The sequence below is a fragment of the Macrobrachium nipponense genome, chromosome 37, assembly GCF_015104395.2.
Source record: "Macrobrachium nipponense isolate FS-2020 chromosome 37, ASM1510439v2, whole genome shotgun sequence".
NCBI lineage: Eukaryota > Metazoa > Arthropoda > Malacostraca > Decapoda > Palaemonidae > Macrobrachium > Macrobrachium nipponense.
The window spans coordinates 54668651-54682037 of NC_061097.1; the positions used below are offsets into that span (position 1 = coordinate 54668651).

General features: G+C 37.9%; 1 protein-coding gene across 1 annotated transcript in view; it reads left to right on the forward strand.

Moving 5' to 3' along the window:
- The window catches only part of LOC135209264 (muscle-specific protein 300 kDa-like), a 355456-nt gene that overhangs the window by 80714 nt on the left and 261355 nt on the right, over positions 1 to 13387 (forward strand). Inside the window, 12 exon segments of the mRNA XM_064241973.1 lie at positions 4133 to 4344; positions 5027 to 5129; positions 5644 to 5832; positions 6747 to 6899; positions 7605 to 7742; positions 8482 to 8619; positions 9250 to 9459; positions 10313 to 10514; positions 10928 to 11145; positions 11975 to 12115; positions 12338 to 12502; positions 12971 to 13156. Coding sequence (XP_064098043.1) covers positions 4133 to 4344; positions 5027 to 5129; positions 5644 to 5832; positions 6747 to 6899; positions 7605 to 7742; positions 8482 to 8619; positions 9250 to 9459; positions 10313 to 10514; positions 10928 to 11145; positions 11975 to 12115; positions 12338 to 12502; positions 12971 to 13156 — 2055 coding nt within the window.

Genomic DNA, 13387 nt, shown 5'->3' on the forward strand with positions numbered 1-13387 from the left:
CATTACTTTGAAACATTAGTTTACAGTATATTATCAGTAATAAAACGAACTTATAACTGAAAACAAATAGTTTATAACTTTATGGTATATTATTATACATACATACAATCCCATGAAAGCCTCAAATTTCAATAAACATAAAAAAAAATTAGTGATCACTTTACAAGTCAAATTCCTGACTTGTATACCAAATCCTGACACCTTTTGATTAAATCTGCGAATCCTCATTTTTAACACCAACTGGTTCAGTGATTCACTTGAAGTTTGACCCTGCGTGAAAGCTTCAGTTATATTTTAGTTCTAACACATTCTGAATGCAAACGTATCACCACCATGAACGACTTTAGATCCAAATACACGACGAGGACGAATTATACTGGGAGGACGATTCCTACGGCGAGGAATGGGAATCGGACGAGGAGATCTACCTGGTGAGTTCCAGGGTCAGGGAATGGCGGGCGCTTTTCACTCGCGCTGGAAAGACCCGGCCTGCGAAACCCACCCCACGCTGTTCGATTCTCTGGGCGTGCCCTGACTTCGGCTGCCTAACGAATTTCGGTAGTAGAGACAAAGAGGTGAAGAGAATCATGACTGTGTTCGATTTCGTGTACTGTTCACGTGGCACCGATGTGTGTGTGTGTGTACAGTAGTAGTTTCAAGATACACCTATAATAATATCTGTATTACGTGGCAGGAATTCAAAGTCGAAGCCACGGCTCCCGAGTATCGAACACCCGAGCACAAAAGGGTTGAGCGAAGTGCCTGCATTCTTGGAGGAGGGCATCAACACGCACTTGTTCCTTAAAGCATGCTTTCTGCACTCAATGACGAAGTAGTCTCACTTAGAATAGTGCCGACGTATGTAGAATTTTCACGCCTGGGTTCAAAGCGGAATGGGCCGCCTTTGTTATACTATTCCTTTGTCGTGAAAATGATTTCTGTATTATTTTTTATTATTCTATTTATTTACCTATTTATTATTATTATTATTATTATTATTATTATTATTATTATTATTATTATTATTATTATTATTATTATTATTATTATTATGATTGTTGTTGTTGTTGTTGTTTAAAACGACAAAAACCTTATTGACATTTTATTTATTTATTTATTTATTTATTATTGTTTTTATATACAACTAAAACCTGATTGACATTTCTTATTGCTATATGTTTCTGGATCACGACCGGCATTTATTTGTCAAGCCTTGAGGCATTTGGCAATGATGCAATAGGAAAGGAGTATTTTTCTGTACATTTTTTTTTTCTTTAGAGCAAAACAACGCCAATCTCTTTTGGTAGGACCTGTCTAATGTTTTCAGATGACAGCTGGCTGATTTTTTTGTTTTTATCTTTTTTAAGTTGTATTTGGCAGTTGTATAATAGAAAGGGCGTGGTTTATATATATATATATATATATATATATATATATATATATATATATATATATATATATATAAAATAAAACAACACCCAACGCATTTGATATGACGTTATATATTTCCTGGTGAAAATTAGTATTTTTTTTCTTTTTTAGCTTTCTGGAAGTATTTGGTAATTATATAATGGAAAGGACGTGTTCTTTAAAAATAGTTTTAAAAGTAAAAGTCCAATTGAGTATTCGTCTATTATATTTGCGATGATAACTAATTCTTTCTTATTTTTCATGAAAACGAGGCGGGGTTTAAGTCTTAGTTGAAGTTAAAGACATCAATTAAATGGTGAAAGAAATGAAAGTAGTAATCATTTCACTAAGGCAATTCGAAAGTTCGTAAATGGGTGTTATTTTAATTTTTTTTTTTTTATCGTAACTACTTATACTATAGCAAAATTATGTTTTATTTATTAGTATAGTAAAGGAAATGAACCAACAATATTAATTTTCAATTAATATTTTATTTTTGCTTACTCGGGGAGTAAGCCTACAAGCTATTTTGTTGTTGTTCTTGTTGGGGGGTTTGGAAAGGTCTATGGAAAAGCCTAAAAAGGTCTGAAAAAGGTGTTTTGCGTTGAGTTAAAGATACAGGAATTGTAGGATAGGATATTTTATGATTTATTTATTAGAATGAAAGTGTAAGAAATAAAGAATACGCATGTTAAACAGTACAGAACAATTATTTCTAATAAAAGATAGCGTATTTATTTTATTTTTCGTTGGTGAAACAACGCTCTACTATTTGACCGTAGATTTTAGCACGCACACCGATTAAGCTGGAGGTCGGTTCACGCCTTCTTTTTAGCAATTGGCGTATAAAAGGTAACCACATTTGTTATTGTAGTCACGCACTGAAGTCTCATATTTTAGATCGTAAAGGAGAAATTTATCATACATTTACTTACTAATCATGCACAATGCTTTAGCGCAAGCACTTCCATAAAACGCTTCCAAATCAGTAGTCTGCCTTAGAAGTAAAGCAGTCATTTGCTTGCTATATCATCCACTGAATACATAGGATGGATTTGAAGCTGCCAGTCTGGTAGAAGTGTCTTCTCATATCTCGTATAAATTGTCATATGAATAGGTTTTAATTTTATTCTTAGTTCTTTCATGTTCGTTATATTCATCCAGTGGTAGACAATACTTATTTTTTTGGTAAATTTATTAGATGCCAGAAACTTCCTCGTGCCGTTTATGTTTATCAGAATATCAGGTACTTTTGCGTTCATCTGTGATTACATATGTCTTCTTATAACTGTTATATTGATAAAATGGTAGACAATGCTTGATTTTGGTATGTTTTATTAAATGCCAAACAAGTCTTCGTGTCATTTATATTGATCAAACTGTCAGGAAATTTACGTCATAAACCAGTGCTGGAATTAGCATCTGCTATATCAGCTGTATTTTTTATTGTGGTCATAAACCAGTGCTGGAATTAGCGTCAGACATATCAGCTGTATTTTTTATTGTGGTCATAAACCAGTGCTGGAATTAGCGTCAGACATATCAGCTGTATTTTTATTGTGGTCATGAACCACTGCTGGAATTAGCGTCAGACATATCAGCTGTATTTTTATTGTGGTCATGAACCACTGCTGGAATTAGCGTCTAATATATCAACTGTATTTTTATTGTGCTCATAAACCATTGCTGGAATTAACGTCAGGTATATCAACTGTATCTTTTACTCTGGGATCGCGTTAAATTCCGTGAATTATCTGTCTTAGACCAACAAAACGGATAACAATCCTGAAGCATGACGTTTCTTCCGCTTCTAAAACCAACCGTGTATTTGTAATCGAGACACGATTGCAGTGTGTCACTCCCAAGAAAAAATGAAAAACATAGAAATGTTAGATTTCGAAATATGCCCTAAACGACCCAGAAATTGGTCTTGTCGTAACTTCGGAATTGTAATTTGTGCAACACGATTTCATGTCCGGAATAGCGTGTCACTGACTGAGTTAGGAAATGACTTTGGTACTTACATCTTTGTCTCTTACTTGTACTTATGTGGGTTGTGTTTCATACACATTCCTTTTATTTTTTTTATTGCTGCCAGGTCTGTTACAAAATATTATCATGAGGTTTTTAACGTAATTTTAATTCGATTAGAACCGACGGAACGTCGGAGAAAATATTTTATCCAGATTTCTCATGGAAAAGAAAATAAACAGTAACTATAGATTGTTTTTCTTGTAATTTCTTTTTATTTTGTTACCCTGAAATCTCTTCATTGAACAAAAAAAGTCATCATAATATTTATTTTCATATTCGTCAGAAGTTTTTGTTGAAGCGTTTTTATTTATTTATTTATTTATTTATTTTGCGGTAATATGAAAAGGAAAGGAAAGGAGTTATTTATTTGTTTGGCTCCATATTGATTATGTTTGACGATCACTAAGGCTTCAAGAATTTCTGCGACAAACAAAATCAGTGGAAACTGAAATTGGTCATTTGATAAAATATTCTCATAAGCAGTATTTAGTTGCCCTGAAATGTACCTCTTCTTCTTATTATTATTATTTTACAACCCCAGTACAATCGCAGTTCATCTTTCTAACTAATCATTGAATGTAAATATGCATTTTCCAGTCATCATTTCTCTCATGATTAAATAATCTCCTCTGTATCATTTCAATTGCCATTTCTTGTTGATTAACACCTGCATGCAACTTCCCCCCAGATCGAAGAGAACACCAGACAGATGGAACGTCTCAGTCAACTGATGGAACAGGAGGCCGGCACCCGAAGTGACTCCCCCTTCACGGGGCCTTCGGAATGCACGATATCGAGGGACAGGCCGCCCTCCGTCACCAGGCGGTCGGCGGCGGCCGAGAAGTGGAAGATGGGCGCCAAGAAGACCCTCCTGGAGTGGGTGCGGCAGACGATCACGAAGTGAGTTCGAGTAGGGCGTTGATAGGCTGAAAATTCTTTTTTTTTTTTTTTTTTTTTTTTTTTTTTGACAGTTAATTATATATAATGACCGATGGAGCTCTGCAATTTTTTTTTTTCACGGTGAACGTACCTAAATGGATCTAATAACCCAAGCCAAAGGATCTGCAGATGGTTACTTGTAGAAGTAGCAGTCTGACCTATAGTCAAACCTTAGCTGAGGGATTTGCAAATGTAGCATCCTTGCCTAATATGACCCTAGCTTAGTGTTCTGCTGAGGGTCACTTGCACAAGTAGCATCCTGACCCAGTCAGACCTTAACCAATAGGTTGGTTGATATTCTCAGCAAAGCTGTTCCCTTGAACAGGGATCAAGCTACTTATAATGATCTTCCCATATTGGCATTATATCTAAGCCATTTTGAAGTAGGTTTTTAATTTGTATTGCGTGGTAGAGCCGGCGTTATTTTCTCATGGGCTCTTTCTCAGAGAGCGCGTTGTTTGTATCTTCCTGAACAGATCTGAAGTACAGTATAAAACACCGCCTTAGAGGCCTTTGAAATTGTCTTAAAATCTCTGCATTCAGTTTCTTCAGAGAACCCTAGCTCAGAACCAAAAATACTCCATGTACTCTAATGGCTTCTTTTGGACCTTCATTATATTTCATCTTTTTTTCTTTTTCTTAGGAAATTCGGCATAGTTGTCAATGACTTCGGAACAAGCTGGAGAGACGGAACGGCCTTCCTGGCTCTCATTCATTGCATTAATCCTCGTCTTGTGAACATGCAGGTGAGACCTGAAGCCATTTGTTTATTGGTCTTTCGTCTAATATGGTCCCGTGAACTAAAGTGTCAAAGGTTTTAGAATTTAGAAATTTCCATAGATTATTTTTTTCACTCCTCATTCACATGTCATTCGTTTATAAAGCCTGTCCATCTTATTGACTGTAAAAGGGAGTGATCATTCAATTACCATCACGGAGTAAATTAATTTTTCTTATTTTCATGTACACAAATACTATGTTGACCTATTTTAATGTCCACAACTTAACTTTGACCTATTTTCACGCCCACAAACTTAATGTTGGCCGATGATCATGTCGGCAAACTTAATGTTGACCTATTTTCATGTATACAAACTTAATGTTGGGCTATTTTCACGGCCACAGACTTCATGTTGATTTATTTCCATGTCCACAAACATACTTTTGACATATTTTCATGTACCTACAAACTTAATGACTCATTTCACATCAAAACCTTCATTTCCACCAACATACTGACGATCCCTTCTCTCCCCTCAGAGGATGTCCCAGATGACGAACAAAGCCCGCCTCGAGACCGCCTTCAACGTGGCCGAAAAGGGCCTGGGCATCGCGCGCCTCCTGGATTGCGAGGACGTGGACGTGGAGAAACCCGACGAGAAGTCCATCATGACCTACGTGGCTTCCTTCCTCAACAAGTTCCCGGAGCCGGGCACGACAAGCGTTCCAGTAAGTCTTCGAATGAGGAGGAGGAGGAGGAGGAGGACAGAGACGTTCTTGTTGGCAGTCGGTGTCTTGGAATGGAATGGAATGGCATGGAGTATTCCAGGGCTGGAATGAAATGTATATTGGTCGGTTGATGAAATAATGATTGATTGATTTACAAGTTCCCGGAGCCGGGCACGACAAGCTTTCCAGTAGGTCATCGGAAGGAGGTGGAGGAGTACAGAGATTTTCTTGTTGGCAGTCGGTGTCTTGGAATGGAATGGATTAGGATGGAGTATTTCAGGAATGGAATGGAATGGTTCTTTGATTGATTTATTTATTTAACAATGGTTGAGTGATTGATTTCCAAGTTTTCAGAGCCGGGCACGACAAGCTTTCCAGCAAGTCTCCGGTGAGGAGGAGGAGGAGGAGGAGGAGGGATGTTCTTGTTGGCAGTCGGTGTTTTGGAATGAAATAGAATGGAGTATTCCAGGAATTGAATGGAATGGTTGATTTAATAATGACTGATTAATATACCAGTTCCCGGAGCCGGGCACAAGTGTTCCAATAAGTCCTCGGATGAGGAGGACGATTTCAGAGACGTTTTTGTTAGCAGTCTGTGTCCTGGAATGGAATGCTTGATTGGTTGATTTGATAACGGTTGAATGATTGGTTTGTTAATAGTTGATTGCATTTTTTCTTAGAGTTTGTTGTCTGTGGATTGAATGTTGGTTGAAGGATTAGTTAAAGGCTCCGAGGTGACTTCATATGAGCGATCCATTGTGTATATATTGTTTGGACTAAATAGGTGTTGACTGGGTAAGTAATCAAGTATTACAAACTTTTGTCATTCATAAATGTTAACTGATTCATAATGAATTAATTACTATAAACTCTCTTAGATTGACTCCTCTCTCTCTCTCCCTCTCGCATCACAGCCTTGTACGAGCCCGACCCTGGAAGCTGCGACGGGAGACATGTTTAGTGAGATCGAGATGGAGTACACCGAACTCACGACCTGGCTTTCTCACACGTCCAACTGGTTGGACACTCTCCACGACCCTGCCACTCACGGAAATATCAATTACGAGGTGGGTCTTAGAATTTGGTGTTGTGGGTGTGAAGGTCTTCAAATCTCTGGCTGTTTATTATTATCAAATTACGAGGTGGTTGTGCAGGTCTTCAAATAGATGGCTTTTTATTATGATCAATTACGAGGTAGGTGTGAAGGTCTTTAAATACGTGGCTGTTTACTATGATCAATTACGAGGTAGGTGTTAAGATCTTTAAATACGTGGCTGTTTATTATTATCAAATTACGAGGTGGTTGTGAAGGTCTTCAAATACATGGCTGTTTATTATGATCAATTAAGAGGTAGGTGTGTGTCAGAGTTTTGTGATCTGTAGTTATTTGTTATCTTTTGCCGAAACAAAGGAGTGTTTTGGGTGGGTGTGGCAGTTGAAATTTAGTAGAATTAATCATTCAAGTGTCTGTCATTCAATTTAATATTTGTTTAAGCTTAAATTCATTCTGTCAAATTTTGTTTTTATACCATTGGTGAGCATTATGTTTGGTTTTGTTTAATAATACATATTTACAAATACGTTAAACTTATAAATTCATTATACGTTACATTATAAATTCAGTAATATGACTCCATTAAAATAAACTTATTTCCTTAATACGTAAAAACCTGCTGTGTGATGTCTATATCCTTCCTGTAACCTAAGCATAAGGAAAAATATTCTTTGGAAGTGAGGACTCAAGAGTGTTTTTTTATTTTTATTAACAACAGCGATTCAGGGCTTTGAAATCCGAGGCAGATGAGAAGAAGGTAATTTACGAGAAGCTGAAGAACTTAGTCGTTTCACAGTCATCCATGATTTCAATCACGGCAGATTCTTGGACGCAGATCACAGCATCTTGGAATAAGGTAATGCATAGACGCGCGCACGCACACTTTATATATATATATATATATATATATATATATATAATATATATATATTATATATATATATGTATGTATGTATGTATATTCATACCACACAAGCAAAAATACGATGCGTGTGGTAGTCATGATTTTATTACCTGGTCCAAAGTATGGTCTACAAACATCAGTGATAGCTTATTTGCTTTGCTGTTTTTGCTTCTTATAATTTAATCTCTATTTTTTTATATCTATATATATATGTGTTGGTAATAATATATATATATATATATATATATATATATATATATATATATATATATATATATATATATATATATAGATCCCATGGGGGGACGAAATTATTATCAACAAAAAAAAATTCCCCTTCGGTACATATATGAAAATATATCATTTGGGAGGTAAAGTGAATTTAGATATTAAAGGACATTTGTAGCTTGAATTGATATATAAATGGATCACGGTTCGATGTGATAATTATTCATATTATATATATATATATATATATATAGATATATATTTTATATATATTATTATATATATTAATATATAGAGAGGAGATAGAGAGAGAGAGAGAGACGAAGAGGAGAGACGAGAGAGAGAGAGAGAGAGAAACTTGCGTACAGTTCATTTCACTTATATCAGCAGAGCAATCTTACGAACTTATGAGACCGTTTCCATACCCACCATCATCTCAAACGACTCTGTGTCACTTCCACAGGTCTCACAGCAATTGTCTCACTGGACCTGGCTGCTGGATGCTGCGCTACCCGGGTCCTTGGGTCCCATCGGCGAATGGCTGAGTAGGGCAGAGGCCATGCTTGGCACGGAGGACAAGCTGCACGGCAAGCACGAAGAGGTACGTACGGTTTTCGATCTTTTTTTTTATTTCATTTAATCTTGTATGTCTTAGGTATCTTTTTTTGAAGCTTTTATTTATTTATTGCTTCTTGGTCTCATATTTTAATTTTTTTTTCACTTCACTTCACAAATTGTAACTTTAAATACATTCACTTTCGAAGTTGGATCTTGAAATGCATTCACCTCCCAATTGGTATTTTTAATCCTTTTACCCACCAAATTGGAATTGTAAATCCAGTCACCTCCCAAATTGGAATTGTAAATACATTCACCTCCCAAACTGGAACTTTTACATATTACGCCCCTCTCCCAGAATCCCAGATCGAAATACATTCGCCTCCCAAAATTGAATTTTAAATACATTCGCCTCCCAAATTGGAACTTTCAATATAGAAAAATAATCACCCCTCAAATTGGAACTTGACATCCATTCGCCTCCCAAATTGGAACTTTCAATATAAATACAATCATCTCTCAAATTGGAACTTTCAGTATAAATACAATCACCCCTCAAATTGGAACTTTCAATATAAATACAATCACCCCTCAAATTGGAACGTTACATCCATGCGCCTCCCAAACTGGAACCTGCATAATGTCATTCCCGCTCCTCCTCTCAAAACCCCAGATCGCCAACTTGTTGAGCAGGAAGATCGAGGAGCATAAGGCCTTCTTTGCGGAGCTGCCTTCCATCATAGCCACCTTCGAGTCGGTCAAGACTTCGCCCGACGCCATGGCCATCCCTCCGCAGCAGCTGGAGTACATGGAGCTGAGGCTGAAGACCATCGCTCCGAGAGCCGCCCAGAGAAAGATCAAGCTCAAGTACCTGGAGCATAGGGTGAGTTGTTCCCTCCTCAGCAGACTCTTTGGGGTCCGTTTTCTAATAAATAGCACCATCCGTTAAGTAAGGAAAGTTTTGCACTTAAGTACTCCGTAGACATTGTACAAAAAGTTAAGAAGTATATCTTAGTTTAACCAGACCACTGAGCTGATTAACATCTCTCCTAGGGCTGACCCTAAGGATTAGATATTTTGACGTGGCCAGGAACCAATTGGTTACTTAGCAACGGGACCTACAGCTCATTGTGGGATCCGAACCACAGCGAGAAATGAATTTTTATCACCAGAAATAAATTCCTCTGGTTTCACGTTGGCAGAGCAGGCAATCGAACAGGGACCCTGAGATCGGTAGTCGAGCATGTAACCGACTCGTCCATCGAGGAACTTGTAGATATTGTACAGATAACATCTCATATAGGTCTTGAACCAGAGTCTCCTATATTTCAGACTCAACTTTCAATTAAAGAGAGTTGTCTAAAAATTTACTGCCTCTAAAATGATAGCACATAGCAGAAATAATCAGAGTACAGAAGCCTGTCGAGTTGATGCCCGTTAATTAAGAATGTTTGGGGTATATTCATTATCTGAGAATCATGGCACCTGAAGAATATATCAAAATTCCCATACACCTTATGAAGTTTATTTGTCATTCAATACATGAGAACCATTAGATTTCAAGTGTCATCTTTTAGGTAAGTCTTGTGAGGATTGACGTTTCCATAAGTAGTATAGAGATCAATGGTTATCCATCTCTTGAGAACTGTCACACATATGGCACTAGTCTTCCCACAACAACTCTTGATTCCATAACAGCACGCCTCATCACCTCTCTCTCTCTCCCCGTTCTGCAGTACTGCTTGATTGCGTTCCTCATCCTGGTGGAGGCAAAGTTGAAGACATGGGCGGTGAAATACGGCAACGAACAGGAGGTCCAGCAGATCCTGAGTGAGTACCGCTCCTTCGTGGGCACCAGGAACATCTTCCAGGAGTTCGATCGAGCCTTCATGGAGATGCAGCAGGTGTCGGAGGCCTACAAGAAGGACTCGAATTTGAGTGAGTAGTGGGGTGTGATTTTCGGTGCCGTGACAGAAGTCAATATCTGGGTTCATTCATCACTTGTATAAATTGGAGTCGTTTTGATTATCCAAGATGTAGGTCCGTGTGTCATTTTTATTCTGTCATTGCAGGTGATTATATAGAACAAAGCAATTTACATTTTTTGTATGCCTCATTCATAGAATTAAACCTGTTTGTTAGTGCCGGTGGAAATGAAAATTGTCAAAATCTGGAGCTTAGTTTATTTTGTGTACAGCAATATGAAGAACATGCAAGGTGATTCTTTGCTTCATGGTAAAAAGTAATTCATGACGTGCACTTTCAAACACAAAGTAACTATAGATGCACTGAAAGCAATGTCGCTTACTTCCCTTTAAGTGTCCATCTTAAACCATTGCAATTAACAACAGGCAAAGCTGAGAGCGAGGGCATCGCCAAATTCCTTCTGGAAATGAATGATCGCTGGAAGAACATCTCCGTCGAGCTGAGATGCATCCAGTCCCTCCTGGAAGAAGTCATCACTTACTGGAAGAAGTTCATCGACCTGACTCAGCAGTTCGAAGCTTGGGTCGACCAGTCCTTCAAGATGATTAACCTCCCAGAGGAGGAGAAGATGGAGTTCTTCCAGGTGGGTATCCTAATTGATTTTCAAGTTCTTGTTTATATGGTGAGAGTCCAAGGTTTGCCAAAGGCTGAATTTATTACAAATGTCAAATGTTATTAATAGATTAAATTTAGTTTCAACTTGGGCAACCATTTGGTAGTACTCATCACCTTTGTGTATGAGGGATAGGCAGGATCATAGAACTTGGACATTTTCATTTATAGCACTGGAATATCTCTGTTGTTTAAACTGAGAGCTCGTTTAAAATGATAATATGCAGAAATGGTTATATATGATATGAATAAATAAAGATGACATGAATTCCAGCGAAGTCAAAGAAATGCTCAGTAAAATAAACATGTACATTGCATAAAAATATGCAGTACCTTGCTCTTGTTTGAAAAATAAATTTAGCTAAATGTTATTACGAAGGACGAGTAAGGACAGAAAAATGCACTGACTAGAAATAAAGCTAATGAATAGCCTTAATGAAATAACTATGTTGACTAAGGACTGTGTGGACAAAAGTAAGAACTGTATGACTAAGGGTGGATCCACACTAAAGTAAAACACGCCCTAAACCTGTGGGTAACTTTCGGCATAAACATCACAAACAGGTTGAACACATTCGCCATGGATTAGTTCTCCACTTCCAGTCGTTGACTTGGTAACATGTATGTGATAAGTTGCCAAACTGTGTTTACGACATACTTTACTGAAGCTTATTCGAAGAAAGCTTTACATCACTGCCGTCAGTCAGTGAGTAAAAGGAAGCTCTCCTGTTGACATTCTTTTTTTGACAAAATTTTTGGGATAATCCTGCATCAAGATTTTACATGATCTCTTATTCCAGGACCTTGGAGAATGGAAGACTAAACACGAGAATCTGAACGAGACTGGAAACTTCTTGGCAGCCACCTGCAAGCTGGAAGTTGCCCAAGAAATTCGCGAGAAACTCGCCATCGTAAACAACAAGTGGGAAGACCTGTTCCAGGTAAAGTCACATATTCTCATTAGTGAAATGTGAGTCAGTTGGAGGTTAAAATGGAAAGACTCCGTTTACACATTTCCTTTTTATATTTGTAAAACTGGCTGTCAGTGTGTATTATGCTCACTTTCTATCTAAGTCCTAAAACTTGCTTTGCTTTCTTCATTAGGACTTCGAATGCTTCTATCTCTCGAAAAACCCTGAAATACATTTCCTCTCCCTAAACAGTACGTGCAGCAGTACCTCCATCGTGGCCAGATGCTGCGTACCAAGAACGACTACCGATCCGGACAGGACAAGCTGGAACTTTGGCTCGAGAACGCTGACGTCATCCTCAACACCAAGAACGTGTGTTCGGTTGAGTGTGTCAAAGAGTATGGCGAGCAACTCAAGGTTTGTGGATAAACGGACTATTTCTAAAGCTATTGACGCTCCACGTTTGAGACACTCTGAAATTTAAATGTATGTTTGCAGTACCAAGAGGCTTATCAGTACAAGTCACGTGACTTTGTCACACATACCAGTACCATACAGGTACCGCCCTTTTGAATTTATGTCACACTGATACACGTACCATGGTGGTACAGATCTTGTAAATTTATGTCACACGTACTAAAACGATACTGGTATGGGTCTTGCTATTTCTCACACTGGTACTAGTACCTACAGTTACAGGTCTTGTGAATTTGTTACTTTCATACCAGTACCATGTCTTCGACTTTCATATGTCGAACCTACAATTTCCAACCACATACACAAAAGATACCCTGCCATCAGTGTACAGCATATTTGAATCCTCTTCATTTGGCACTATTTCCAGAACCTAATAATATTCTTAACGCCCCCTTTTTTTTCTGGCAGAAACTGAATGGCGAGATTGAGGAGATGGAGATGCTCTTCAAGAGCGTCTCCAAATCCTTCCAGACCCTCGTGCAGGATCTGGCGCCTGACGAGATCGAAAGGATGATGTGGTCACTGAAACAAGAGAAGGAAGAGTTGGTCAGACTCAGGGCAGTCATCCCTCAGAAGATGCATCTCTCCACGCAGGTAAGGAGGATTCCCAATGATGCGTTATCATGTGAGGGTGGTAAGTATTTTTTTTCATATATCACCTTAAGTTCTCTGATCTTTCAGAAACAACTACCGTGGTGATAGTACTCTTACCCTTGCATAAAGTCTGAACTATACACTATTGTGTTTTTGATATTTGACTTCTTAATTTTATGAAATTTAAAAAGAACACAGATGTAGTGTTTATTGTCGTAGGATGTTTTACAG